The 27,795-nt window shown below is 51.5% G+C and overlaps 1 protein-coding gene across 2 annotated transcripts in view; it reads left to right on the forward strand.

Moving 5' to 3' along the window:
- LOC108509122 (tyrosine-protein kinase ZAP-70) overlaps window positions 1-23,670 on the forward strand; it is a 31,670-nt gene extending 8,000 nt beyond the window's left edge. The window contains exons 2-13 of one of the 2 annotated variants that reach the window (XM_017838385.1): window positions 10,912-11,368; window positions 14,096-14,256; window positions 15,166-15,304; window positions 16,653-16,731; window positions 17,405-17,445; window positions 18,793-18,841; window positions 19,340-19,520; window positions 20,367-20,573; window positions 20,781-20,973; window positions 21,993-22,133; window positions 22,962-23,074; window positions 23,524-23,670. In XM_017838385.1, coding sequence (XP_017693874.1) covers window positions 10,967-11,368; window positions 14,096-14,256; window positions 15,166-15,304; window positions 16,653-16,731; window positions 17,405-17,445; window positions 18,793-18,841; window positions 19,340-19,520; window positions 20,367-20,573; window positions 20,781-20,973; window positions 21,993-22,133; window positions 22,962-23,074; window positions 23,524-23,647 — 1,830 coding nt within the window. In that variant the 5' untranslated portion in view covers window positions 10,912-10,966 and the 3' untranslated portion in view covers window positions 23,648-23,670. Of the gene's footprint in view, window positions 1-10,911; window positions 11,369-13,060; window positions 13,165-14,095; window positions 14,257-15,165; window positions 15,305-16,652; window positions 16,732-17,404; window positions 17,446-18,792; window positions 18,842-19,339; window positions 19,521-20,366; window positions 20,574-20,780; window positions 20,974-21,992; window positions 22,134-22,961; window positions 23,075-23,523 lie in introns of those variants that run through there. The other variant, XM_017838386.1, reaches the window with a different exon arrangement.
- Window positions 23,671-27,795: the final 4,125 nt, after the last annotated feature.

Here is a 27,795-nt window from a genome sequence, read left to right on the forward strand (position 1 = left end):
TGCTGGCTCCTCACAGGGGAGCTGGAACATTCACCTGGCACTGCCCCAAGCAGAAGCCCCTGTCCCTAGGCTTGGGGCAGCTCAGGTCACATGGAAACCTTTGTCTCATCCAAGCTGGGGTGACCAACACATGGCACTGGTGCACCACCAGTAAGGCCAAGCTCAGTACTGGCCTGAATGGGAACTGTCTGCTGGGTTTGGAATAGATTATAGGGAGAAATTCTTTACTCAGAGGGTGGTGAGGCCCTGGCACAGGTTTCCCAGAGAAGCTGTGGCTGCCCCATCCTGGAAGTGTCCAAAGGGCTTGGACGGGGCTTGGAGCAACCTGGGCTAGTGGAAGGTGTCCCCGCCCATGGCAGGGGGTGGGACTGGATGGGTTTTAAGGTCCCTTTCAACCCAAACCATTCTGTGGTTCTGTGATTCCCCATTCCAATCCACCTCCTCTCCCAGAGGGACATGCAGAGTTCCAGGGGTGCCTTTAGAGGAAGACTATAAACCAGAATAAATGTATCAACTGCTAAATTTGCATAAATATTGTCCAGAGTGAGAATGCCTTAAAAATACTTCTGTAGAGACAGAAAAGGCAGGGAGTTTTGGACACATCAACCCATGCCTGACAGAATCCACTGTATGAAATCAGAGGAGAGCTTATGCTTAGGAAGATGTTACTTAGGGCAACACAGTGACCATTTTCTCTCAAAACTAAATGAAGGCAGAATAACTCAAGGACGGAAACCCAACCACAGTGCTAAAATTTGAGCTCAGCTGTCACCTTTATTTTTAAACGGCACAGTCAAAGCCTAAATGCAGCTGTTAATGTAACAAAGCCACCATCATTTTGTGGTTGGAAATAGAGCTGTCAGCCCCTCCAGCACCTGGAGCAGGGAGGCAAGAAGGGCACATTGCTCAGAGCAGCATCAAACCTGCTCAGTGGGTTTAGTCCTCCCAGAGAAGGACCTGCCCAGCACCATCAGAAGGACCCAGGCCAGTGTACGTCATAATAAACTCATTTCCAGTAAGATGTGTCACACCCAGTGCTCTCAAAGCCCTCTGTGTCACCTCTCCTGCAACCTGCTGAAGGCTGTGCTACTTGTAGTAGGAAATAGGGAAGTAGTGTAGTAAGTGGCCAGGGAATGGACTCAAGCCACAAGCTCACAATCAATCCCTCAGGTAAATACTTTATTTAATCTTCCTGCAGTTTGACACTCCCTAAACACTCTGCTCTGGCAGAAGTGGTCACAGCACAAAGGCTGGCAGAGCCCAAGGAGTATTTGGATGATCCTCTGGGGCACAGGGTGTGACTCTCGGGGATGGTCCTGTGCAGGGCTGAGGGTTGGACTGGATGATCCTTGGGGGTCCCTTCCAACTCAGCACATTCTGGGATTCTGTGAGTCAATCCCTAGGCCTGTGATGTTGTGTGTAAGTTGTTATTTCAGCAAAAGCTCCTCACAAGGTTTTGCAGGGAGGGCAGGTAGAAGCAAGCAAAATCCAGAGCCCTTTTCCTCCAACTTACGCCCAGGCTACTGCAGTTTTTGGTCATTGGCTCCATGGAACCACCTGCTCCATCTGAAACCCAGAGGATCCTGCAGGCATCAACCCCTTGGTGGCAGGGACAGCTCTGTGCTCACCCATCCCCAGGACAAACATCCTGCCATCACTTGTTTGGAGCCGTGGCTGCGTTCCCAGAGCACAGGAGCACTCGGGCAGCCAGGCAGGAAGGGGTGTGAGGGGTTTAACTCTGCCCTCAGCCCCTCATTAACAGCTGGTCAGCATCGAGGGCTCTGGAGCCAGGAGTGTTTTCAGTGGCTCCACAAAGGATCAGCAGGGGGTTTTCACAGCCTTTCTTACTAAACCCACATCCAACAGAGGAGCACGGGCTGCCTTAGGACAACAGGGTGACTTTCCTTTATCCAAAAGCATCACACAGTGGTGTCACCCTGCACGTGGGGACAGCACCCACCTATTCCAGAGCTGCCCTGAGAGGGCCACTGCTCACCAGGGGCATCTGGCTTCTGAGAAGATGCTGCTACAAACCAGGGGCAGCTCCAAGGTCTTCTGTTCCTGTGCTAATCCAGCCACTGAAGCCTGTGGCAGAGCAGGAAACAGGAATCAGGGTACCTGTGCCTGTCTGCACCACTGGATGTTCCTGAAATATTAATGTCAGCTTGAGTTAAACAAATAAACCCATTCAGTTAAATTTTCTGTGCCCCTCATTGCACCATTTTAGGAAAAATATGGTTCTTTACATTCTGATTTATCAAGGTCTGACAAATACTTAGGAAATATAAGATGTTCAACAAGTTTGGACATCAGGGTTGCCCAGAGAAGCTGTGGCTGCCCCATCCCTGGAAGTGTCCAAGGCCAGGTTGGATGGGGCTTGAAGCAACCTGGGCTGGTGGAAGGTGTCCCTGCCCATGGCAGGGGACGGGACTGGATGAGCTTTAAGGTCCCTTCCAACCCAAACCATTCTGTGGTCAAAAGTAACCCAAAACAAGTCTTGTCTGTGTAGGGACAAAATTTGTTATGGCTTTGTTTTATGTCAAAATCGTAAGGGTTGTGGAGAAAATATAAATATATGTGTATAGTAAAGATACTCTGGTGAAGAATAACATTTTATATGTTTATAGATAAGGAAGAAACATCCTGTTCTTTAGGGAAAAAGCAAAGTACTTCTGCTAAAATCCTATAACTGGTGGCCACTGATTCAGTGCAAAGCCAACCACACTTAAATTGCTCTGTGCTGAGGAGCACAGAAAAATCCAGGTGCTTGGCTGTGTCTTTACATCCACGTTTTCCACACAGAGCACAACAAGACAACACGGTTTTAGTAAGAGACGGGTGCCCTCTGCTAGAAAGAGCATCCCTTGGATGTGGCTACATGGAAATAGGAAACAAGTTTGTACTTTGGATTCACCTGTGTTAATCCAGAGGTATTAACACACCCCCTGCTGTGAATTTGTTGACTCCTTAATGGAAAAAGGTAACACAGCATGATTAGAATATTGCATAAGTAATACAAATACAAATTCTTAAATGAAAAATTTAAATTTGGGAATACTAATTGCAACAATATCATTGATACTGCAATCCCCTTGAGCAGAGGGCCTGGATCTAATTTTTATTCCTATTCAAAGGTAAATAAGGCAGCCAAGAGGGGAGATTTGATGACATCCTGCAAAAGCTGGTGGCCTTGCTTGAGACCTGCTCCAGGTGACCCTGCCCTGGCAGGGGGGTTGGACTGGGTGATCTCCAGAGGTCCCTTCCCACCAGCAGTAGGACAAGAGGGCACAGCCTTTAGCTGTGCCAGGGGAGTTTAGGTTGGACATCAGGAAGAAATTCTTCTCAGAGAGAGGGATCAGCCACTGGAAGGGGCTGCCCAGGGAGGGGGTGGAGTCACTGTCCCTGGAGGTGTTTAAGGACAGACTGGACGTGGCATCAGTGCCATGGGCTGGGTGACGAGGTGGTGTTGGGTTGTGGGTTGGACTCCATGATCTCAGAGGTCTTTTCCAACCTGGTTGATCCTGTGATTGTGTGGTTTTTCAGAAACCCGTTGGTACAATGTTCTCACTGTGCTTTTCCTCAGGGGCTGAGCTCTGTCTTCTCACAGGAATATCTGCCCTGGTCTCCTGTGGAGGGTTCCAAACCCACCCTTGTGCCCCCCTAAAGCAGCTGCACCAAGGGCTCACGAGTGAAAACCCCAGAGGAAGCAGGGTTTGTAACCCCAAGAAGCTGCTTTCTGGGAGCTGGGCAGTGCCAGCTGTTGACCAAACCCAGCCTGAGCTGTCCCTCCACAGCCCCCTCCCCTTCCCCCGCTCCCAGAGCTAATTGCTTCCACTCATTAGCATCTGACAAATAACCACGGAGGGAAAACCAGTCCCCAGCAGGATCTGAGTGAGCTCAGGCCTTTGTTACCATCTCCCCGCTCCAAACCGGCGTGTCATCGATTTTCTGTGCTCTGCTGCACCGGTGCTGCCTCTCGGGGAAGGGTGAGCATCACGAGCGGCCAAACCACAGCAGAGCAGCAAGAAGAGAGGGTCTGAGAGCTGCAGGGTGGGAGCAGAGGTGGCACATGGCACCCTCTCAGCCTCTGGGCACAGATTTGTATCTGCGCCAAACCCCTCAAACATGAACTGTCAGCAAGGGCACTGGCTCGTGGGAATAAACGTTTACCAGAGCTGAGGGCACCCAAGGCAGCCTGTCCAGCTCAGGTCCTGGGTGGAAGGTGGCACAGAACACCAGTCACCCATTCCCCTGCCACTGGCTGCTTCCAGTACACAGAATCACAGGACCATTAAGGTGGGAAAAGCCTTTAAGATCATCCAGTTCCACTGCAAGCCTAACACTGCCAAGGCCACCACTAAGCCAAGTGCCACATCTACATGTCTTTTAAATCCTTCCAGGGATGGGGACTCTACCACTGCCCTGGGCAGCCTGTGCCAGGGCTGAACAACTCTTCCAGTGAAGTAATTTTCCCTAATATTCATATTAAGTCTTCCCTGGCACAACCTGAGGCTGTTTCCTCTTGTCCCAGATAAGAGGAAATAGTGACCCCCACTTGGGCCCTCCCTCCTGCCAGGGAGTTGTAGAGAGTGAGAAGGTGCCCCCTGAGCCTCCTTTTCTCTAAGATCAAGGCCACAGGCATTTGAGCAGAGCCACTCCCTCTGTGTTTGACCTCCAGTAACACTGTACTGGGTGGCACAAGGTCTCTGGACACGGATTTAGAAAGGGAAAGAGGAGCACTGATCTCCATGAGCTCTTCTCTGGGCCTGGTACAGTCCTGTCACTGTCATGAGCCTTCACATATCACTGGGGCACCAGAGCCCTTCGTGAGCCTTGCAAGTGGAATTGTTGCTGTGGAATTTAATATTTTTCCTTTCAAAAAGGACTGTGGACTGTCCCCAGGGCCAAATGGCTCCAGTGTTTCACTTCATATGGGAGAAGAACATCAGGAGGAATTTCTTCCTGGAAAGAGTGGTCAGGCTTTGGAAGGGGCTGCCCAGGGGAGGTAGTGGAGTCACATCCCTGGAGATGTTCAAGGAACGGCTGGACGTGGCACTCAGTGCTCTGGGCTGGGGAACAAGGTGGTGTTTGGTCAAAAATTGGACTGGAAGATTTTGGAGGTCTTTTCCAACCTTGGTGATTCCATATGGAACATTCCTGCACTGTGGACTTCCCTGCTTCGTTCAGGGCCAAGATCACACAAGGCCCTTAGTGGCAACCAGGTTTTTCTGTGGAGTTTCTGTAAAAGCCACCACTTCAGGCAGGTCTGACTCAGTGCTGCTCCCTGAGAAGTAGAGGAGATGGTTATCTCCACATACAAGCAGAAGGCAGCCTGTTAGTGAGCACAAACACAAACGGGCTCATGCTTTCGTAAACTCCCACTCACATGTAGCTCAGTTGCTGACAAATGGGTGAGTAGCTGAGGTTTCAATGAGCTGGGAGGTCAGAAAAGCAGCTCTGGCCAGGCATGGGAGTGCTCAGGAGGAAATCTTGGGAAGAGCTGCCATGGAGTGCATAAATAAAAATTAAACATTAATCGGGAACCTGCAGCCAGGTCAATCCAAAGTTAAGTTTGTCAGGTTTGTCTTTGAACTAAGAAGCATTTCATGTTGAATCGAAGTTATTTTAAAGCTTTCTGTTATGTAATATTTTAAAAACCCCAAAAAACAAAACAAAAAACCCAAATCAAAACATGTGCCTGAGCTCCAGGAATCAGCTCTTCAGTTCATCCTCCTGCACAGTGCCAGCTCCTCTTGGGATGAATGACTTGGAAAGGCAGCTGGAGGCATTTTTCAGCCCTTATCTTCAGCCATAAATCCAGTTCTCAGATCAAATCAAGAACAACTGAATGGAATCCAGGGAAGGGATGAGGGACAGCCAGAAGGTCCCTGCACGTGCAAGTCCAGAGGGAAGTGGCTGCTCCTTGAGATCACTCTGTCTCTGACACCCCCTTGCTCCTCACCCCCAGCTCCCAGCCCTAAATCCTCCCCACCCCTTCTCTGTACCACAGAGAAGGCTCAGCCCTGCTCCTCCATCCAGCCACCCCTCTGTGGGGGCCATCAGGGTTGGGATAACCTTGGGTACAGACCTGTGCTCAGGGCTCTCCTGCAGTGCTGTCAGAAGGGGCTGGAGCAGCACTGTGACAATGCACGTTTATTCTTTGAGGGAGTGCAGGTGGCACCACGAGAAGCATCTTCCCTTCCCATGGGGTGGTCAGAGAGGCCAGTTCACATGGACAAGGAGGCTCCCCAGGCCAGAGGAGCTCGGGGCAGAGTGATGCTCCCTCCACACCCACCCAGCTGACTCACCTGCTGCAGGTCAAGCAGCTAAACTGGGCTGCCCATGGAACCCCCCCCCCCCCCCCCCCCCCCCCCCGTGCCACAGGACACTCCCAACCCTAAGGGGCAGCAGAAGAGACCTCAGAGGAGCCGAAAGACCCCACCACCCACCCCAGGCTGACCTCACCTCTCAGCAATGCTAAATTTACCAGGCACTTCCAGCTGCCCCTGCTCCCCCCTCCACAGTCAAACCCCATGTAGGGGGTGGTTAAAACCCCCCTGCCCCACACTGCCCCCACAAACCTCGGCAGCAGCTCCCAGCACCACCTCCAAAGCATCCCCTGACCTCTCTGTGCTGGTTCCCACTCTCCAGCCCCTGATCTCCCCTGGGCAGGTCCCTCCTCTCCCCCTGGGTGACCCAACCACCTTAAAGGGACAGCTCAGCCAGCCAGGGCTGTGATCTAAAGGATTATTTGTGGTATAAGGGATTATTTGTGTTATATAGAATTATTTTTGGTATATGGGGGTATTTGTGGTATAAGGGATTATTTGTGCTATATGTGATTTTTGTGGTATATGGGGTTATTTGTGGTATATGGGATTATTTGTGTTATATGGAATTATTTGTAGTATATGGGATTGTTTGTAGTATATGGGATTTATGTGTGTTATATGGGATTATTTGTGGTATATGGGGTTATTTGTGGTATATGGAATGTTTTGGGGTATATGGGGTTGTTTGTGTTATATGGGATTATTGCTGCCAGGACAATGGGACAGAAAATATGGTCCTAACAGGATGCTGAAGTTTGCCAGTGCTGCCTCCAGTTTCTCCAGTGCTCCTGGGAACTGGCTCTGTATTCACACAAAGTGCTTCTGCTGTTCTGAGAAGTTACAAAATTAAACCAGTTCCTGTTGGTTCCTGTCTGATGAGTGAAATAAGTACCCAGCTATATATGGATGTGATTGCCTGACATCTCCTGGGTGCCATGGGCACAGATCCCACTGTGTTTCAGAGGGGGTTCTTTTTTTTCAGGACATCTCCATGTCATGACACCAACTTGCAAACGTGGCCATCACCACAGGGGCCCTGGGTGACAGCCCCGAGGGCTCTGTCTAGCCTGAGGGGAGCACCCAAACCCAACAGGAACACCCAGGGCCAGAGACTAGGCAGGTGCTGGAAAAATCAGGTCCTGTCACTTCAAATTAATGATGGGGGAGGGTCCCTTGCACAGCTTCTGGGCATTTGTTACATTCACCAAATCGGTCCATGAAATTGGTTCTAACTTTTGTCTGCTTTGGGAAAAGGAGGTTGTGTGAGGTTTGTGGAAGTCTGTTGGGGTTGTTCAGGGTTGCTCAGGTCCACCCAGACGTAGTGCCAAGGACAGAGCTCAAGGAGCGTTTGGATGTTACTCTTGAACACAGGGTGTGACTCTTGGGGATGGGCCTGTGCAGGGCCAGGAGTTGGACTTGATGATCCTTGTGGGTCTCTTCCAACTCAGCATATTCTGTGGTTCTGTGGTTCTGTGACCAGAACTGTAGTTTGGAAGAGGAGCTGAGTTATGCCCAGAAGACCCTGGGCTGGTGTGTGAGCAATGGGAAGAGCCAAGATGGCTGGACAAACCTTTTAAAAGTAAGAGGGGCTATAAATTATCCTGTTCAAGTTTGCTCTGTGACTTCAGCAGGTGACTTTTCCTCATGTCTGGGGACTTAAAAGTTTTTTCTAGTAGGAGTCATTTCCTACCAGGGTTCACCTGTGACAGCAAGGCTTGGATGAGATGGGTGGCACAGCCTGAACCAAGGCCTGGGATCACTCCATGAGAGTTCCTTCACTCACAGCTCTGTGTTTGGAGAGGAAAACCAGCCTGTTTATAACAGAACACTCCGTGTAGGCAGCTGGAAATTTTGTGAGAGCTCAGATGTCACCAATGGCTTCCGCCACCTCATTTTCACCTGTCTGAACAATTTGTTTGCTGTGATGTTCTGCTCCTGGACTTTCCAGGAGAGGGAAGCAGCATGTTTAGGTGCAGCATCCTTGTACCTCCCTGCTGTTTGTCCCAGGTGGGCAGTGGAAAGTAGCAGCACACGAAGAAGGCCACTGATCTCCCACTGCTCACTCAGCACTTCCTCTTCCTCCTGAACATGACTCATGAGCTCACTGCAGTTAAACCCAAGAGCTGCAATCCTCAGTCTCATGTCCTTCAGTCCTGGGAACAGGATGAGGTTGGGAAGACCTGGTCATCTGAGGGAACCAGGTTTGGGAACCAGGTCTGGGAACCAGTGCCTGGGCTGCTTTGATGCCTGGAGGCATCACAGGATTAGGACGTTTGTTTTGGTCCCAAGCACCGACTCCAGTCTGGGTTTGAGCCATGGGGTGTTTTCCTTTGTGTCCCAGACCGGCAGCTCTGCCAAGACCCCACTCTGCTCCGTTGGATGGATTTGGTGGAAGGGGCTCCACAGTTGTGCTGTGTCTGACAGGTTTCACTGGTCCCTCACCCAAGCTGTGAACACCACTGAGGCTTCCTGTTGTGGTTTCCTGCCTTGGCTGAAACGCCTCCTGTTCTCCCTTCCTGTTCTCATCAGGGCCATTTCGGGGCTTGATGGAGACAACAAACAAATAGGTACAGAATGGTCTGGTTGCCATGAATCCAGCTCCATGAGGGTCTTTGCAGAGCAGGGTTGGTTCCTCCTCAGCAGTTTCCTCCTCACCCTTATCCCATTCCTGCCCATCCAGAGCACAAATCCAGCCAACCCCTTCCCAGCTCTAGTGATCCCAGAGGCTGGCAGGAGGCAGCACTGCCACTGTTGTGCTGAGAGGGATGAAGGAGCCTGGGGGAGCCCCAGCAGGGCTGACCACCAGCCCAGACACAGCTCCAGCCACTGCCTGAGAGCAGAGGCCACAGCAATGGGCTCAACCCATTGGGTAGTAACTTCTCCCACAGTGTTCAGAAATAAGGGTCAAATTGGGAAGAACCAAGGCAAATTGCCCAAAAACCCAGTGTCCTCTTTACTCTCCCAGTGTCTGCTTTACTCTGAACACGAGTGACGTGTTTGTGGGATGGGGACAACCACTCTGACCTTTCTTGGGGTCGTCGTCTGCGCAGGGAACAAATGAGACCCTTCGGATCTGATGATGTTTCCATGAATCACAGCACACTGGCCTCTGTCAACACCCTCTGGGTGGGATTCTGGATGATTCAAGATAGAGATACAGGACTTGTGTAGATACAGAAGAAGGGCCTCTGCAGCAACTCAGTCAACAACGTGCCCCTTTCTGCCAGCGGGATCAGAGTATCAGCCAAATTCAGAGACCACCAGAGTCAGGTATTGTGGGGAAAAGAAAACATAGATTGTTCAAAGGACAATTAGAGGAAAGTTTCTTCTTGTTCCCATTGACTGATGGTTGATGTCTGCCCAGAAGCACTTGGGCTTATCTCTATCTCCTTGTGCTGTGTTTGGTGCAACCGTGTATCTAAATGCTTCTTAGACATCTCATGTTGTAATCTTACTGCAGTTAAGATTCTGGACTCAGAGACCTCCATGACAAAACTAATTTACTCAGAGAGGTGAAAGAATTTCCTTTTATTGTGAAAAGAGGGCTGGAGAGAAAATGGTAGGAAGTCAAGGCTGAAAACTTCGGGATGGATGTGAGAAGCACTTTTTTAATAGTTAAGATAATTAACCATTTGGAGTGATTCACTGCAGGATTTGGTGCATTCTTTATTGCCTGGAATCTTTAAATCAAGCTCAGATGGGTTTTACTTATACTTTGTAGCTCTATTTAGGGCAGGGTGGAGGAATCCTGTGGGATGCTGTGGATGGGGATATGGATAGAGTGCGTATTTAGGAAGAGGTGCTGACCTTCTCAGGAAGTAAGTGCAGTGAAAGCACCTGAACTAACAGTTCTCGCCTGCAGCGCTAGAACAGGCAGAAAAAGCAAAGGCAATAAAGGATTTTGTTTTTTTCATAGAGCATTGGTCAAAGTCCTGAGTGTGAGGTTGTGCTTTATGTTTGGTTGGTTTTTTGTTTGCTTGGTTTTTTTTAACATTGTACTCGAACATTTATCCCTGATGTTCCTCTCCACAAGAGGTTTGAAATGACTCAGAGAGTCAGCTGAGGGTTGAAGAACCTCAAGACAGAGGAGTCTTAATTCCAACTAACCATTTTTGCAAAATTATGTCAGTGAAGAACATTCAGGGCAACGAGGCTGGTGAAGGGTCTGGAGCACAAGTTCTGTGAGGAGAGGCTGAGGGAGCTGGGGGGGCTCAGCCTGGAGAGGAAGAGGCTCAGGGGAGACCTCCTCACTCTCTACAACCCTCTGACAGGAGGTTGGTCTCCTCTCCTGGGCAGCCAGCCGTAGGACGAGAGGGCTCAGCCTTTAGCTGTGCCAGGGGAGTTTAGGTTGGACATCAGGAAGAAATTCTTCTCAGAGAGAGGGATCAGCCACTGGAAGGGGCTGCCCAGGGAGGGGGTGGAGTCCCCATCCCTGGAGGTGTTTAAGGACAGACTGGACGTGGCATCAGTGCCATGGGCTGGGTGACGAGGTGGTGTTGGGTCATGGGTTGGACTCCATGATCTCAGAGGTCTTTTCCAACCTGGTTGATCCTGTGATTCCATGAATTTTCTCTTCCAGACTGAGCACCAGCAGTGCGTGAACCACCCGGAGGAGTCCCAGGAAAGTCCCGGAGATGCCGGATGCTGCCGCTCACCTGCCCTTCTACTATGGCAGCATCGCCAGGTCGGAGGCCGAGGAGCACCTGAAGCTGGCGGGGATGTCAGACGGGCTGTTCCTGCTGCGGCAGTGCCTGCGCAGCCTGGGCGGGTACGTGCTGTCCGTGGTGTTCGACCTGCAGTTCTACCACTACCCCATCGAGCGCCAGCTGAACGGCACCTACGCCATCCTGGGGGGCAAGGCCCACTGCGGGCCCGAGGAGCTTTGCGAGTTCTACTCCAAGGACGCCGACGGGCTGTGCTGCCCCCTCCGCAAACCCTGCAACCGGCCCAGTGGGGTGGAGCCCCAGCCCGGGGTGTTCGACAGCATGAGGGACAACATGGTGCGGGAGTACGTCCGGCAGACGTGGAAACTGGAGGTACTGGCCTTTTCCAGGAGTGGGAATGTGTAAGGGGTGCTCACACCCTGTTGCTTGCGCCCTGACCCCTCTGTCGCCGCCACCCTGCCAGAAGATTTATGGCGAGGAGATTAGAGTTCTTTGCTTTCCTGCCCAGAAGAAGCATCTTTCCCAGAGAAAATGTTAGGTGTTTTCTCCTCCTGCATTCCAGAGAAACTTTCTCTGGTATGAGGAAAGAGATAAGAACTCACAGACATGCTAAGGGCCTCTGGGGTGGGGAGGGCCAGGGGGCCAGTGATGATAAAGAAGAACAGGAGTGAGGCTTTTCTCAGGCCCAGTGTTCAGAGCACCATTAAGATAATTTCCTTGGAAGTCCAGTGTTCTTGACTCTGGAAATAAATTTTCCTACAATCCTTCCACTGCCTGGAATTTCGAGGGTACCTGTGTGTTATCTTACTTCACAGCCACTGTCATCCCCCTCTTGCTCTTGCATCATCCCCTTGTTCTTGCCCCCTCTAGAACAAGGTCCTTCTCGGAGGCTGATGGCACTAAGAACAGTCTTAATTCCTCTCTTTCACAGTTCCTTCTTCAGAAACAAGTCTAAACATCTTCCCAAGCCTTCTTGAGCTCTGACAGAGCCTGCCAGAGCTCAAGGAGCATTTGGATGATCCTCTGGGGCACAGGGTGTGACTCTTGGGATGGTCCTGTGCAGGGCTAAGAGTTGGACTCGATGGTCCTTGTGGGTCCCTTCCGACTCTGTGATTCTGTGACTCCCCTTTGGAACACCTAGACTTCCCTTTGCCAGCTTTTCCCCACGTGTCCTTCTCTCCTCTGCAGCCCATGGGATGCTCCCTGCCTTAGATCAGTGCTCTTCACATGAGATGCCTCCAAATGTTGTGCTGAAAATGGAATGAAACAAGACTTAGACTTTTGCTCAGGTCTTCCTCTCTCTTTGGAGCGGAGTCTTTGCCTATTTGAAAGTTTGTCCTACGTAGAGGGGTTTTTTTGCCAATGGAGCTTTTACCTATGAGCCTGAGGTAGTTGGTACTGGATCAGGTCTCTCATTTAAATTTAGATACTACAACAGTAGTATCTAAATAACTACAGACAGGTTCCTGTATTTTATTACAGACTAGAATATATATAATATATAAATAAAGCAAAACTCTCTAAGTGGTCACACTGGCAGCCCTGTAATTAATTTCCTTCTACCTCCTGTCACCTTGTCACCAGACTCCTCCAAGTGTGATTTTGTTGTTTCATTGGAAGGGGCTGCCCAGGAAGGTGGTGGAATCACCATTCCTGGAGATGTCCAAGGAATGACTGGACGTGGCACTCAGTGCTCTGAGCCAGTTCACAAGGTTGGGATCGGTCACAGGTTGGAATTGTTGATCTTGGAGGTCTTTTCCAACCTAATTGATCCTGTGATTCCATATTTTAATTCAAGTCCTGGCAGACATACAGCTCAGGAATTGTCCTTATGGAGCCTTTCTACAAAGGCTCTCTAAATTTGGGCTATTTTAGAGCAAAGGTATTTGACAGAATGAGGTATTCTACAGGGTTTCTATAGCAGAATGAGGTATTCTGGACCAGAATGAGTTATTTCATGCCAGAATTCTATACCAGAAGCAGGTATTCTATGGGGTTTCTCCACGAACCAGATCTGTGGCCACTGACAGATAACACAAAGGACATCGCCACCTCCTGGCAACGAAAAATAACAGTTTAGAGCAGGTGTGAGCCCAGGGAAATGAATTGAGGGTCCCTCGCTTGATTTCCAGACTGCAGTGCTCTTGCAGTTCTGGTGTCTGGAGCTGGTGAGCAGCCAAGAAGGCAGGAGCACCAAAGACCTTCTGATTTAAAGAAAGTCATGGAATTCTGGACTCTCCTGAGGTCGAAGGGACCCACAAGGCTGTGCCCACTGCCCTGGGGAGCCTGGGCAGTGCCCCAGCACCCTGTGGGGGAAGAACCTTTCCCTGAGATCCATCCCAACCCCCTGGCACAGCTCCAGCCCTTCCCTGGGTCCTGTCCCTGGTCCCAGAGCAGAGCTCAGTCCCTGCCCCTCCGCCTCCCCTGGGCAGGAGCTGCAGCCCCCGAGGAGTCTCCCCTCAGTCTCCTCTGCTCCAGCTGAACCAGCCGAGTGCCCTCAGCTGCTCCTCAGACCCTTCCCCATCCCCATGTGCTTCTTCTGGACACTCTCCAACATCCTTCTGACGTTGATGAGACATTTCTGACACTGTGGCTCCCAAACAGCCCCCAGGACTCGAGGTGAGGCCACCCCAGGTCAGAGCAGGGTTGGACAATCCCCTCCCTGGCCCAGCCGGCGATGCTGGGCCTGATGCCCCCCAGGACACGGTTGCCCTTTGGGCTGCCAGGACACTCTGCTGACTCACACCCGACTTTCCACCCACCAGGACCCCCTCCAAAGGAATGTCAGGCTGAAAGACACCCCACAATCCTGGCATCAAGTTCCACCACATTAATGTGATGATTTTCTCTTTCCTCACCAGTCAGTCAATGGACTTCAGCTGGATTCAAGGGATGAGGTCAATTGAGAGAAGAAAGGAATTCTGCTCTGCAGCAGAACAGATTTCTGCTGTGACCCATTGTTGGGTTGCAGTCCCTTTAATTAGGAAACCCTCCAAGTTTCCTGTGTCATCTGCCCCAACTGGTGCAAAATCAGCTGTGCTGAAGCCTTGCAAAGGTGCAGCAGAACGGCAGAAGGTCTCCTTTCCCACTCTTTTCCAGGGGGATGCACTGGAACAGGCCATCATAAGCCAGGCTCCACAGGTGGAGAAGCTGGTTGCCACCACAGCCCATGAGAGGATGGCCTGGTACCACGGCAGCATCACCCGGGACGAGGCTGAGCGGAGGCTCTACTCGGGGGCACAACCTGACGGGAAATTCCTGTGAGTATCCAAAACCTGGCAGATGCTGTGATCCTTGTGCTTTTCACCCTTTCCCCACCTCCACCATCCTGTAATTATTGCTTTCACATGACAGTTCTGAGAGGAGGTTTAGCTGATTATGGTCAGGCTGGTTACAGATATGTCAAAGACAGGGGTTAAGACCCCAAATCTGTTATTGCCCAGACAGTGCCTGGACTCCATGAAGAGCCAATCTTGAGCTTTATTTATTTCTCATGTTGAAATATCTCTATGAAATGTGCTTTCCATTGCACTGGATGATATGAAATACAGGGTTCAGTTGATGAAGGCATTTAACACTGACAGTTTGGCAATGTATGGCCCATAAAACACAGGAGAAAGCATTTGCTTTGCATCTCTGCCAAGGTGAGACAGCTCTTAATTGAATTATCTCCTGAATGAGTCAGGGAAAGGAAGAATTAGCTGGAGAACAGTTCATTAGGAACTTTAGTGATGGGACAAGGGGGAATGGGTTTAATCGGAAAGAGAGGAAATTTAGATTGGATATTGGGAAGGAACCCTTCCCTGTGAGGGTGGGGAGGCCCTGGCACAGGTTGCCCAGAGCAGCTGTGGCTGCCCCATCCCTGGAAGTGTCCAAGGCCAGGTTGGAACAACCTGGGCTAGTGGAAAGTGTCCCTGACAATGGCAGAGGGGCAGAACTGGATGAGCTTTAAGATCCCTTTCAACCCAAACCATTCTTAGATTCCATGAGAGAGGCAAAAACCAGAAGTTGAAGGATCCCCCTCGGCATCTTCAGAGGGGTGTCGGGAAGGTGGCAATTCCAACAGTGGATTCAGGGACACCTTTCCACGTGCCCACCCACCCCTGGCAACCATGACAACTTGCAGGGCAAATTCTAGAGCTACTTTTAATAGTTCTCCTTCCTTCCAGGCTGAGAGAAAGGAAGGAAAATGGCACCTATGCCCTGTCCCTCGTCTATGGCAAGACTGTGTACCACTACAGGGTGGACCAGGACAAGTCTGGCAAATACTCCATCCCTGAGGGCACCAAGTTCGACACACTCTGGCAGGTAAAGTGCTGGGGGTGCTGAAAACTGATGTCTAAGAAAGTACAGGCATTTTTCACTTGTTATTCTGAGTTGGAAGGGACCCACGAGGATCATCAACTCTGAAGTGAATGGCCCATACATGGATCAAAACCACAGCCTTGGTGTGATCAGCACCAGGCTCTGACCAACTGTAGCTGCCTTGAGGGACAGGAAAGGCCATATGGACCTTTAAAGGCTTTAAGAGCATCCATGGGTGGTGGTATGGGTTGTTTTCCCTTTCAGAAAACCCTGAAATTGCTCATCCCATGTAGTCCCTCCTGTGTGTTCCCCGGACTGCTCCAAGATTGGCAAAACCATTGGCTACAGGTTGCCACATCATGTTCTGAGGGACTGGTTTTGGTGCAGAGAGTAGGGGAGTGCAGAAATCTGGAGCCAGCTGCTGAAATCTTTATGTGGCTGAAGATCCCACTGGCAGGAGACACATCCTGTCACCCCTGAGAGTGGGAAGGGGACATGGCTGCGATGTCCCAGCAATCCTTATGAAGGTGGGGTGGGTTTTTAGGGAATGGGACACATGGTCCAGCAACTCTTGGCACTGCTGGGGAGTCCATGTCCCCCCCAGAGCCCAGCTGTGCCCCCTGGCACCCACCTCAGACCTGCTCCAGGAGCAGATCCCAGAGCTTCCCCCTGGGCAGGGCTGCCTGGGGGGACAGTAACTCTGTTTTGCTGAATTTTCCAAATTCCCAGGACTGTTTTCACTCTGAGTTTGATTGAAAACAAAGGCCTGGGGGCATTTTTATGGCAACAGAACCATGTCAGGCTCCCAATTGCAGCTGAAATCTGAGCCAGACAGGAGGAGAAGAGAAAGCCTTGTGTCCCTGTGGTCCAATGGCCAGGGCTGGGCTGGTTGTCTCCAGCCAGAGTCAAATCCCCACTGTGCTTGGACCAGTGGTGCTGCAGGGAAAAGCTGCCTGGGATCCTCAGAGCTAACCCTGGAGTTCCTCTAGGAAAGCAAAATGTTTCTCTCAGGCTTTATCAGACACAAAAGGATTTAAAAAACTTTTCTGACTGGGACAATAATATTACACTGAAAATCTCATACTGGAGATTTCCTTTTGTCTTTTTTTGGTCCTTATCTAACTTCCAAAGTTCTTCCCAGCTCTGGCAGATATCCAAATATACAAGCACTTACTGTAGGACATCCCTGAGTGAGCAGATCTCCTTTTAGACAGAGGAGAGAAACATTCTAGTCCTTGCCTGCATAAATCTGAGAGGAATCATTGCCATAAGCCACAAAAGTTGTCTTCAACAAAAAAAGAGGTAATGTTTTCCTCACAATAATCTCTTTTTCCTCCGATTCCTTCTGCAGCTGGTGGAATACCTAAAACTCAAACCAGATGGGCTGATTTTCTACCTGAAGGAAACCTGTCCCAACCCCAACCTGCCAGGTGAGCTGACATCTCCCAGTGCCACCCCGGGCCTGGGTTTGCTACCAAGTGGTGCCAGTTTGAGCGGTGCCAACCCGCATTTCCCTTGCTGTGTCCAACCTTGCTGAGCCCTTGCTGGGCAGGGAGCAGTGAGGTCTCTGCTCCTCTGGCAAACTGGGCAAGTCTCATGTCATGTTGTCTGCTCAAAGTGGCCACTCTCCTGGCCTGGCCTAAGGACGCCCAAAGGCAGGAGCAGATGGGGAGAACCAGCGCCTCAAATGGATCAGGGACTCCTGGTGAGCCAAAAGGCTTCTGAAAATCACCTGCTTTTCAGGTAGCAGGAAACATGTCCTGCAAGGCTGGGTCCTGGTGGGTCCCTGGAGCTGAACGATCCAAACCATGGGTCACTTTCTGCTGGTCCAAGTGTCACAAATGTCCCTTCAGAGCCTGCCCATGGGACCCTCGCTCTCCTCAGCCAGGCTCTGCTCTGGGACTGATGGAGACTGATTATTCCCACTGATTTGGGAATAACACCCATATCCAGGCACATTTCCACACCTTTTTTTTTTTGTCTAAAGCTGCGAAAACTGTCCTTTGGGGGTGGAGGGGATGTGATCAGACACAACCCTTCAAGGGCTGCTCTGATCCTGCTAAGGCTTAGGCAAATTCCTAATTTCTCTCTCCTGATTTGCAGCATCTGCAGCACCGGCTCCACCAACCCACCCCTCTGTGAGCGTAAGTTTTTGGGGGGGTCTCTTTTATTGGTTCCTCAGCGGTTTAATGCTGTTGCATTTCAGGCTTTGCTGATCAAACTCTGCTCTCCAAACTCTGCTTTTCCCTAAAACTTGGTAACTCCAATGGACTATACTAGGACCATCTGTGACATTGTCCCTTTTCCAGCTCGGATGGGGATGAGGAATCACTAGGCACAGCTACTGTTGGAGCTGAAAATGGTTTCCATTCATACTGAGCTCCTTGCAACACCCTTGGGGGGGGGGGGGCCTCTGCCCCTGCCCTCCTTGCCAGGCAGGAGCGAGGAGGACGTGGTTGGATTCTGGGAACACTCAGCCCACTGGCCCTTGGCCAGGTCTTTGTGCTCCCTTGGCCTTGGGGCATGTCTGGGCTCAGTCACAGCTCCCAGAACTGAGCTGTGTTGAAACCAGGGAGTTTGGGGGCTGGGAGCCCTTCCCAGAGCCCAGTGGAGCTGAGTGAGGCCTGAGCACTCCCCCATTGTCTCAGGAGCTTTCACAATCCGTGCTGGGCTCCCACGTCGCAGGATCACAGAATATGCTGAGTGGGAAGGGACCCACAGGGATCATCAGTCCAACTCCTGTCCCTGCACAGACACCCCAACAATCCCACCCTGTCCCTCAGAGCGTTGTCCAAACACTCCTGGAGCTCTGGCAGCCTTGGGGCCGTGCCCACTGCCCTGGGGAGCCTGGGCAGTGCCCCAGCACCCTGTGGGGGAAGAACCTTTCCCTGAGATCCATCCCAACCCCCCTGGCACAGCTCCAGCCCTTCCCTGGGTGCTGTCCCTGGTCCCCCCAGAGCAGAGCTCTGTCCCTGCCCCTCCTCTGCCCCTGCCCAGGAAGCTGGAACTGCAGTGAGGTCTCCCCTCAGTCTCCTCTTGTCCAGCTGAACACACCAAGTGCCCTTGGTCTGCCCTTCAAGGCCCTTCCCCATCTTCACTGCCCTCCTTTGGACACTCTCTGATGGCTTCAGATCTTATACTGTGGTGCCCAAAACTGCCATGTCCTGGTGACTCCAAGCAGTGCTTGTGCTGAATGAATGTCCCACATCTTTGCCACTCTCTGCTGTACTGGAGGAGGGTGCTGTGTTCAGGGGGCCTGGCTCTGGATCCCCCAAGGCCTGATCCCTGATTTGGGATCTGCCAGCCGGGACTGGAAGAGGAATGTTGGCTTGATACCCCTCCCATCTCTTGTGCCACCTCAGGGCCTTTTAAGGGCATCACCATCTGGGCTCTGTTGGGGTGCAGAGGCTCCCTGTCCCTTCCTTTTCCACTTCTAACTGAGGCAGTTTCCCTGTGCTCCTTCATCTACTTTATCCCCATTTTTTTTCCAGAGAAACCTGGGGCCCCTCAATGCGGACGGATACACACCAGAGCCTGTAGGTGAGCACCTCTGAGAGCCTGTCCTGGCAGGGGACAGGACCTGGGGATGGCACAGGAGCCACAGGGGTTGCCTGTAGACCCCTTTCTTACAAAGGCACCCAAGAGCATCCCAGTCATTTCAGGGTTTTGAGCTCCCAGTAAATCCAGCCTTATCCCATTCCCTGTTTTACCCAGTACATCGAGCCCTGTCCTATCCCCATCTTCCATCCTGCCTCCTAAATAATCCATGGATTCAGCTGTATTTCAGTGGGGTGATGTCCTGCCCATGCCCAAGCCCTGCAGAGTCTGATATGTGGAATGGGAATGCTCAGCCACCTCTCCCCATCCTGGCTCCTTCAGCAGCTGGAACCTGGACAGGCCATGGGTTGTGTAAGGAAGGGAAATGTCCATGAGAGAGGATAAATGCTGGAGCTTGAAGGAGAATTGGCCTCCCAGTCAGTGAGGGAGAGAGGGACGGGGAAGGGCAGGTGGTTCTAAACAACTGTGTCCCCCGAGAAGGTGCCGGGAAGTCCCGTCTGCTGCCCATGGACACCAGTGTCTACGAGAGCCCCTACAGTGACCCGGAGGAACTGAAGGACAAGAAACTGTTCCTCAAGAGGGACCACCTGATGATTGATGAAGTGGAGCTGGGGGCAGGAAACTTTGGCTGTGTCAAGAAAGGAGTCTACAAAATGAGGAAGTGAGTGTTACCTGGAGGGGTGAGGAGGGAGCTGGAGGAGAGAGATCCGAGCTGGGCTCAGGGGTGTCCCCAGTTATCTTGTTTCTAGCTGGGTGGACCTTAAAATGGTAATGGGGTGGAGGTATAAGAGATAGTCTGGAAGGTCAGTGGTGGTGGCCCTGGTGGAGTCGGCACCACTGGAAGTGGTCAAAAACCAAGTGGATGTGGCACTTCGTGCTGTGGTTTAGTGGGTGATGGTGGGATTCATTGATGATCTTAGAGGTCTTTCCCAACCCTAATGATTCAATGATATTATGGCACAATACTATGATTCTATGACTTTTCATGGGTTTTCAGTGACAGCCTCACTCCCCTGAGGGTGAACCTGCCCCACACACTCCTGGGCACACCACTGCCACTTCTGAAGAATCCCAGAATGGTTTGGGTTGGGAGGGACCTTAAAGATCATCTCATTCCAATACCCTGAAGGTACTTCATGGGTTCAGAGGAGCAGGTCCATGTTCCTGAGGTCAGGTCCATGTGAGGGCTCTTGTCTATGAGCCCACACAGATGGTCCTCACCTACTTTGTGCCTCAGTTTCCTCCTTGAAGAGTGGCAGCAATGACACAGATCTTGGTGTGTGAGGTGATGTGCCCTCAGATCTACAGATGGAAACTCCTGGCCTACACTTAGAAGGGTGAGGTGATCCTTTCCTCTTCAGCCTGGGATACCAGGATGGTGCAGGGCTCTGCCAAAACAGTCTGTTGAGAGGTCCAACAGCATCACTTGAGAAGTGTTTTGCATTCCTGGCTACAATACCTGAATCCAGCTGCTGCTCAGCTCATCCCACACGTGTTCCTCTTGCAGGAAGCAGATTGATGTGGCCATAAAGGTGCTGAAGAGCAACAACGAGAAAACAGTGAAGGATGAGATGATGAAGGAAGCTCAGATCATGCACCAGCTGGACAACCCCTACATTGTCCGCATGATCGGGGTCTGCGAGGCAGAGTCCCTGATGCTGGTGATGGAGATGGCTTCTGGAGGGCCCCTCAACAGGTTCTTGGCCTCCAAGAAGTGAGTATTGAATTAAATGTCTCTGGATGATTTTCTGCTGCCGGGTGAGCTGAGCTTTGGAGGTGCAGAGAAGCTGCAATGTCTCTTCGTGTGGGATAAGAGGGACTGAGCAGAGGACAGCCCTTTTCGTTCTCCCTGGAAGCTGAAAAATTCAGAGGGGACCATGGCAGGTCCTTTATTAGTGAATTGTCCCTTCATCTTCCCCAGAGATGAGATTGCAATCAGCAATATCGTGGAGCTGATGCACCAAGTGTCCATGGGGATGAAGTACTTGGAGGAGAAGAACTTTGTCCACAGGGACCTGGCAGCCAGAAACGTCCTGCTGGTGAACCAGCACTATGCCAAGATCAGTGACTTTGGGCTCTCCAAGGCTCTTGGTGCTGATGACAGTTACTACAAGGTGAGTGTGAGGAGCAGGAGCCCTCCTGGCTGGGGGCTGAGAGCCCCAGAGACAGAAGCTTTGGACTCCTCAGGAGCTGCACAACATCACACTCTGACTGGTCTCACTGCTGGGACACTAAAAGGGGGTTTGCAAAGCTCTGGGTCCCAAGGAGGGCATTCAAATGGCTGCAGAGGCAGCAAGGGGGACGTGGTGCAGTGGGATGAGAGGAGCCAGAGCAAAGAGCAGGGAAGAGAAGGGGACGAAAAGTGAGCCAGGGCTGCTCTTCCAGCAGTGAGAACCAGAGACCCCACCTGGAATCCTGGGTCCAGCTCTGGGGCCCCCAGCACAAGAAACACCTGTTGGAATGAGTCCAGACAAGGCCACCAAGTTACCCCAGGGCTGGAGCCAGGCTGGGAGAGCTGGGGGTGTTCAGCTGGAGAGGAGAAGGATACAAGGAGACCTTAGAGCTCCTTCCACTGCCTAAAGGGGCTCCAGGAGAGCTGGAGAGGGACTTTGGACAAGGGCCTGGAGGGACAGAACAAGGGGAATGGCTTCCCAGTGCCAGAGGGCAGGGTGAGATGGGATATTGGGAAGGAATTCTTGGCTGTGAGGGTGATGAGGGGCTGGGATGGAATTTCCAGACCAGCTGTGGCTGCCCCATCCCTGGAAGTGTCCAAGGTCGGGTTGGACGGGATTTGGAGCCACCTGGGCTAGTGGGAGGTGTCCCTGCCCGTGGCAGGGGGTGGCACTGGATGGGCTTTAAGGTCCTTCCCACCCAAAGCATTCCATGATTCTGTGATTAAACAGCCCTGGGGTTGGGGTGCAGGAGCAGGGTGGCAGGAAGGTCAGCATCCTGCACTCTGTGTCCTGCACAACAAGCTCCAGCCTCCAGGACTGGGGTTTGGAGCTCAGGATTTAGGGGATTTTTTCAGCACCGTTGGATTGCTCTGGACACAAACATTTAGCAAAGCAGGATTCAGGCCCAGCTCCCAGCTCTGTGTCTCAGGGTGGGAATGTTCCCCTTTGCTTTGCTCCAGGCCAGGACAGCAGGGAAGTGGCCCCTCAAGTGGTACGCCCCCGAGTGCATCAACTACCACAAGTTCTCCAGCAAGAGCGACGTGTGGAGCTACGGTGTGACCATGTGGGAGGCCTTCAGCTACGGGCAGAAACCCTACAAGGTGAGGATAGAACCCTACAAGGTGAGATAGAAACCCTTCAAGGTGGAGCAGAAACTCCACAAGATGAGGCAGAAACTCCACAAAATGAGGCAGAAACCCTTCGAGGTGAGGATGGAACCCTCCAAAGTGAGGCAGAGCTGGGTCCATCACAAGTGGATGACACAGTCACAACTGACACACACAGAAACTACAATTCCTATTTCCTTGAGTTGGTGTTCCCACTGTTGGACACAGGGGAAAGGGCTAAGGTCCACTTACACTTCATGGAAGGCACGATGAGGTTGGATCCTGCAGCTCTGTGTTCATTGAAGGGAGAAGAAACAGAAAACAAACTAAACATTTGGGTTTGAGTCAAAGGAGATCATTGGTCCTTCTGCTCACTTGCAGAGCTGAAAAGTCACTTTTCAACCACTGCCATGCCTGGGGTGGGGTCTGCAGGGTGGGTGGGATGGGATCACTAGGATAAAGTCTGGAGTCTGGGCAGGATGGGGTCTGGAGGGTGAGTGTGCAGGATGGGGGGATGGGGTCTCTAGGCTGGGGGGGATGGGTCTGCAGCATGAGGTCTGGAGTCTGGGCAGGATGGGGTCTGCAGGATGGGTGGGATGGGGTTGGCAGGATGGATGTGATGGGGTCTGTGGGGAGGACAAGATGGGGTCTGCAAGATGGGCCACAGCCTGAGACAGTTTGTGGGTGCTGGGGTTGGAAACGGTGACGCATTTGTGGCCCATGGGTCCAAAGCTTTGCCCCAAGCCCAGCTCTGACCTGTCTCCTCTAACCCTGTGGCAGCTCCAAGAACATTAATGCATTTCCTACTCCATCCTGTCCTAGAAAATGAAGGGCCCGGAGGTGAACAACTTCATCGAGCAGGGCAAGCGCCTGGACCGTCCCAGCGACTGCCCCGCAGAGATGTTCGCCCTCATGCAGCAGTGCTGGACCTACAGGTGAGGCTCTCACCAGCTCAGCTCTTTGCTGGGTGGCAGGTCCATCAGAACCACAGAATCCCAAAATGGTTTGGTTTGGAGGGGACCTTAAAGATCATCTTGTTCCAAGCCCTGCCGTGAGCAGGGACACATTTCGCCAGGCCAAGCTGGAGCACGTTGAATGGTGACAACACAAAGCAACTGGTCTCTCCTGCCTTGGTGTCACTCCCCGCTCCATGATGAACCTTTTATTACCATCCTCCTCCATTTGCCTGTGCCAATCCTGGGAGTTGTCCAAGCTCTGTGTCTTTGACCCTCTCCATCCCAGAACAGTCTGAGCTGTCCTCCTAAGCCCTGGTACAACTGGGCTGTTGCTCCTCCCCAGGTTCTCTGTGTTTGGTATCTTCTCATTGCATCAGTCTGCTCTTGTCCCCTCTGTTGACCTTTCTTGTTCTTCTCTGCCCTCTCAGGTGGGAAGAACGTCCAGGATTTGTAGAAGTGGAAAACACAATCCGCTCCTACTACTACAGTATTGCTGCCAAGACAGAAAATGGGCCACAGACAGAGGACAAGTCCAAAGCAGCTCTTCCCTGAACTTCCTTCTCTGCTCCTCAACACACCCCCACCTGCACAGGACCTGGAAAGGCTCCTTGTGAAGTTTTGCTTTAATCTCTCAAATGCTGGTTTTGTTTCTCAAGCAGTTCCAGACCGAAGCACCTGGGAGACGATGCTGTCCCAGCACAGGGGACACTCAGCTGGGATCATGTGCCTCCTGTCAGCAGCAGGCCATGATCACCTCCAGCCTGACCTGGCACAGGATGGTACAGACAGTATTAGAGCTTCTTCCTGCCCAATTCCAAAGCTATCCCAGGACCTTCCCTCTATGGAGACCTTCAAAACCCACCTGGACACGTCCCTGTGTCACCTGCTCCAGGTGACCCTGCCTTGACAAGGGGGTTGGGCTGGATGATCTCCAGAGCTCCCCTCCAACCCTAACAATTCTCTGATTCAGTTATTCTGTGACCTCAGAGCTTTGTGCTCACCAGTTTCACCAAGGATGAACTCTGTTAGCTCCAGCAGATCTGGATCTTTCCAGACACCTTCACATACAATTCTTTCACTGGAAACCACCAAGGTGGCATTTCTGGTGAGCTTTGAGTGGGGTGTGACACAGGACAGGGAACCACTGAGTCCCCTTCCCCCTTGGCTTAGGGTGAGAAGCAGCTGGGCTGGGGAGGAGCAGTGGGACCCACTGGCTTGTCCTCCTGCCCCTGCCAGGCTCTTCTTATCCCCTGGGCACTGCCAGCCCTGTTCAGCACAGAGCAGGGCTTCACACACCCTCCAAGGTGGTCATGGCTCCTAAAGATCTAAATTCCAGGGCCCATTCCTCACCTCCTGGATCCCACCTGGCCCCTCTGTGCTGATGAAATGAGCATCTTGTTCTTCAAGCCTGGTCATCCTCTAAATAAACTATTCTAAATTTTTTTTAACACACCTACAGCTCAGATTATTGAACTGCTTCCACCTGACAACTAAATACTTGTAATTTCCTTCTACTAGGCCAGGATTTCACTCCCTGATGGTCTCCTTGATCAACCAGGTGACCCTTGGGCTGGTTTTGCTGCAGGGATGGAGTCTTTTCTTGCAGTTTTGTTGCAGTTCAGCTGAGTCCCCTGTGGAACTCCCCTGGTTGACACGTGGGGGGGGACTGTGGCCTGCCCTGCTGCAGAGCCCAGGGGGGTTGTGAAGGTTGGGGAAACAGAGGAAGCAGAAGATCTGAGCCCCGAGGTACAGTGACTACAGAAGCTTATCTCTCACCATCTCCTGGTGCCTGAGAAGCCACACAGCAGCTCACACAGAGCACCTTGTCCTGAGGCAAAGCAAACAGCTGCAGTCCAAGGGCACAGCCCCCATCTAAAGCACTGATGGGAGGTGGATTTGGTCTGAAGACAAAGTTCCTGGGGAGCATCAGGTGTGGGGCTTGAATTAACCTCTGGTACAGCCTGTTCAGAGAACTCAGGTTTGATGAAAACCAAGTGTTGCCCTCTCCTTGCTTAGACTGAAGCCTCCAGTGGCACCAACTATTTATGTGCCAAAGCATTTTCTCTCTCAATCCCACGAGCTTGTCCTGTGTGTTGAATTATGGACATATTATCCCTGCCAGCAGAGAGGAAAACAGGTATCAGAGGAGAAACTGCCTTGTTGCTGTTTGTCCAGTCAGTGGCAGAGACAGGAAAAAAATTATTCTCTATGTCATATTTTCCTCCCAGAGAAAGCTGGAAAAGAGAAGGTTCAGTGTGTTTTCTACTTGAAAACCACTGCCAAAGGGTTTTGCTTAGATCTTGCTTTCAAAACAAGTCCATCTTCTGGTTTGAAATGATCTCTCCTATTAAATTTTCAGCAAACTGGTCACTGCTGAAGGAAAGTACCAGAAAAGTTATATTCCCAGAGGAGCCTCTGGTTTAGCTGGAGACAATTTGAAGCAAGTGTGTGTATCCACACCCTGACAGACAGGACATAAATCCCTTGAGGTTATGCCAGAAGACTAAGGGCAGGGGTTTATCCTCCAGTCTGGGCTGTGGATGTTGCTCTGGCTGTTCCAAGAATATCACAAAATGTCAGGAGTTGCTGGAGGGGAAAAAAAAGGAGGGAGACAACCAGGTCCTGAAGTCACAGGGCTCTGTGGCTCAAGAGTCTTTGTGATTCCTGCTTTGGGGATGTGCAGGGGCTGAGGGGAGTGCCCTGGGCATCCCCAGTGTACCATCACAGCAGGGGCTCGGCCCCCTCAGTAAGACACATCTCCAGGTCCTCTCTCCTTGCTCCCTTCTGGTGTGTCCAAATAGTAAAACACTCTCCTGGACCTCCTGGCTGATCCCAGAGTCTCTGGGTGTCAGAGCAAGTGCTGCGGCCCTGCTGAGATAAAGGCAGAAGCTGCAGTTGGCACAGGCTCAGAGCTCGGTGCTCTGTGGCTCATGCTGCTCTCCCCAAAACTTCCCCAAATCCTCTCTTCTCTTGCTGATTTCTCCTTACCTCCTTCTCTCCACTCATCCATCTCCCTCTGTTTTACCTGAACCTTTCAAACTCTCCTGGCTCTCTCACTCTACATCTTGCAAGGGAAAGGATGAACTTCATCTTCTCACTGAGCATCCGCAGCGATAACGTGAGACGTGACAAAATGTTGGTGACCAACCACGTCTGATCAACACCATGGAACGCTCCATCATACCCCCATGCTGATCTATCTCATTCCAACCTATCTTATCACCAGGACACGCCTCATTATCAGTTGCAAGTCACACAAGGACAAACCCACCCTTCTATCTCTCCCAGGTATCAGGAACTTCTGTTTTGTTCAGCAGCCCAGATGTGACTCACACAGCTCTGGGCTCACTGAACATTGTACCAGACCCCTAAATAATTTGCTGAACCAGTGTAGAAGTGTACTTTCAAAGCCAGTGATGGCTGTTTTCCCCTCTCCCCCCAAGAAGTGCTGCTCCTGATGTTCATGTTCCTCAGGGTTGTCTTCTCCCACAAGCCTGCCTAGCACTTAAATATCTGGCAACCATTAAAGCACAGAATGCTGTCAGAAATACACCTCAAAATCACAGATATCTCCGTGAAACTCAGGTCAATCACTGACCCTACACTGTCTCCTTCCCTCCCTCCATGACAAGGGAGCTTGTTTCTAAACACATCACCTTGTTTCTAAACACATCACCTTGTTTCTAAACACATCAGAAGGAGAGGCAAGGGAAGGGAAGGATTTGTTGCACAGGGGCCTGGAAGAAAAGCTCCCATCTACCTTTATTTTCATACTTTCTTCTCTAGGTGATGTCTCCTCTTTGTGTTCAAAGGCCTTCATGGTTCAGAGAAGCCAAAACACACCCAGAGCCATCACAGGCATCCAAATACTCAACAGTGGCCCCCTCTGCTCTCCTGAGACCCCACCTGGAATACTGTGTACAAGTCTGGTGCCAACAACATAAGAAGGACATGGAACTGTTGGAGCAAGTCCAGAGGAGGCCACAAAGTTGAACAGAAGACTGGAGCACCTCCCCTATGGAGACAGGCTGAGAGAGTTGAGGCTGTTCATCCTGCAGAAGAGAAGGTTGTGTGGAGACCTCAGAGCCCCTTCAAGTATCAGAAGGGGCTACAAGAACTCAGAGAGGGACTATTCATCAGGAATTTTAGTGATAGGACAAGGGGAAATGGGTTTAAACTGAAAGAGGGGGAGTATAGATTGGCTATCGGGAAGAAACATTTCCCTGGGAGGGTGGTGAGGCCCTGGCACAGGCTGCCCAGAGCAGCTGTGGCTGCCCCATCCCTGGAAGTGTCCAAGGCCAGGTTGGACAGGCTTGGAGCAACCTGGGCTAGTGGAAGGTGTCCCTGCCCATGGCAGGGGGTGGGACTGGATGATCATTAAGTTCCCTTCCAACCCAAATCATTCTGGGATTCTAATTAGCCGAATCTTATTGCAGAAGCTTCTACCATCAACCCCCTACACAAGAGGAAAAAAGGATGTTCAAGGCACTGGAAGATGCAAACCAAGATGCCAAATTAGATGATCTTCACTGACATGAGGAGTGCATGTAATGGGGCTGGTTTAGTTATCAACAAATATCCAAGTTCTGAGGAAAAGAAATTCCCGTTTCACAGCAGGAGGAAATCACTTTGTTTGCCACCAGGAAATCCAAGGGAGCAGGTGACACTTGGACTGAGCCAAAAGGCCTTTTCTCCTTTTG

The sequence above is a fragment of the Lepidothrix coronata genome, unplaced genomic scaffold, assembly GCF_001604755.1.
Source record: "Lepidothrix coronata isolate B3197 unplaced genomic scaffold, Lepidothrix_coronata-1.0 Scaffold336, whole genome shotgun sequence".
In the NCBI taxonomy this organism is placed as follows: domain Eukaryota; kingdom Metazoa; phylum Chordata; class Aves; order Passeriformes; family Pipridae; genus Lepidothrix; species Lepidothrix coronata.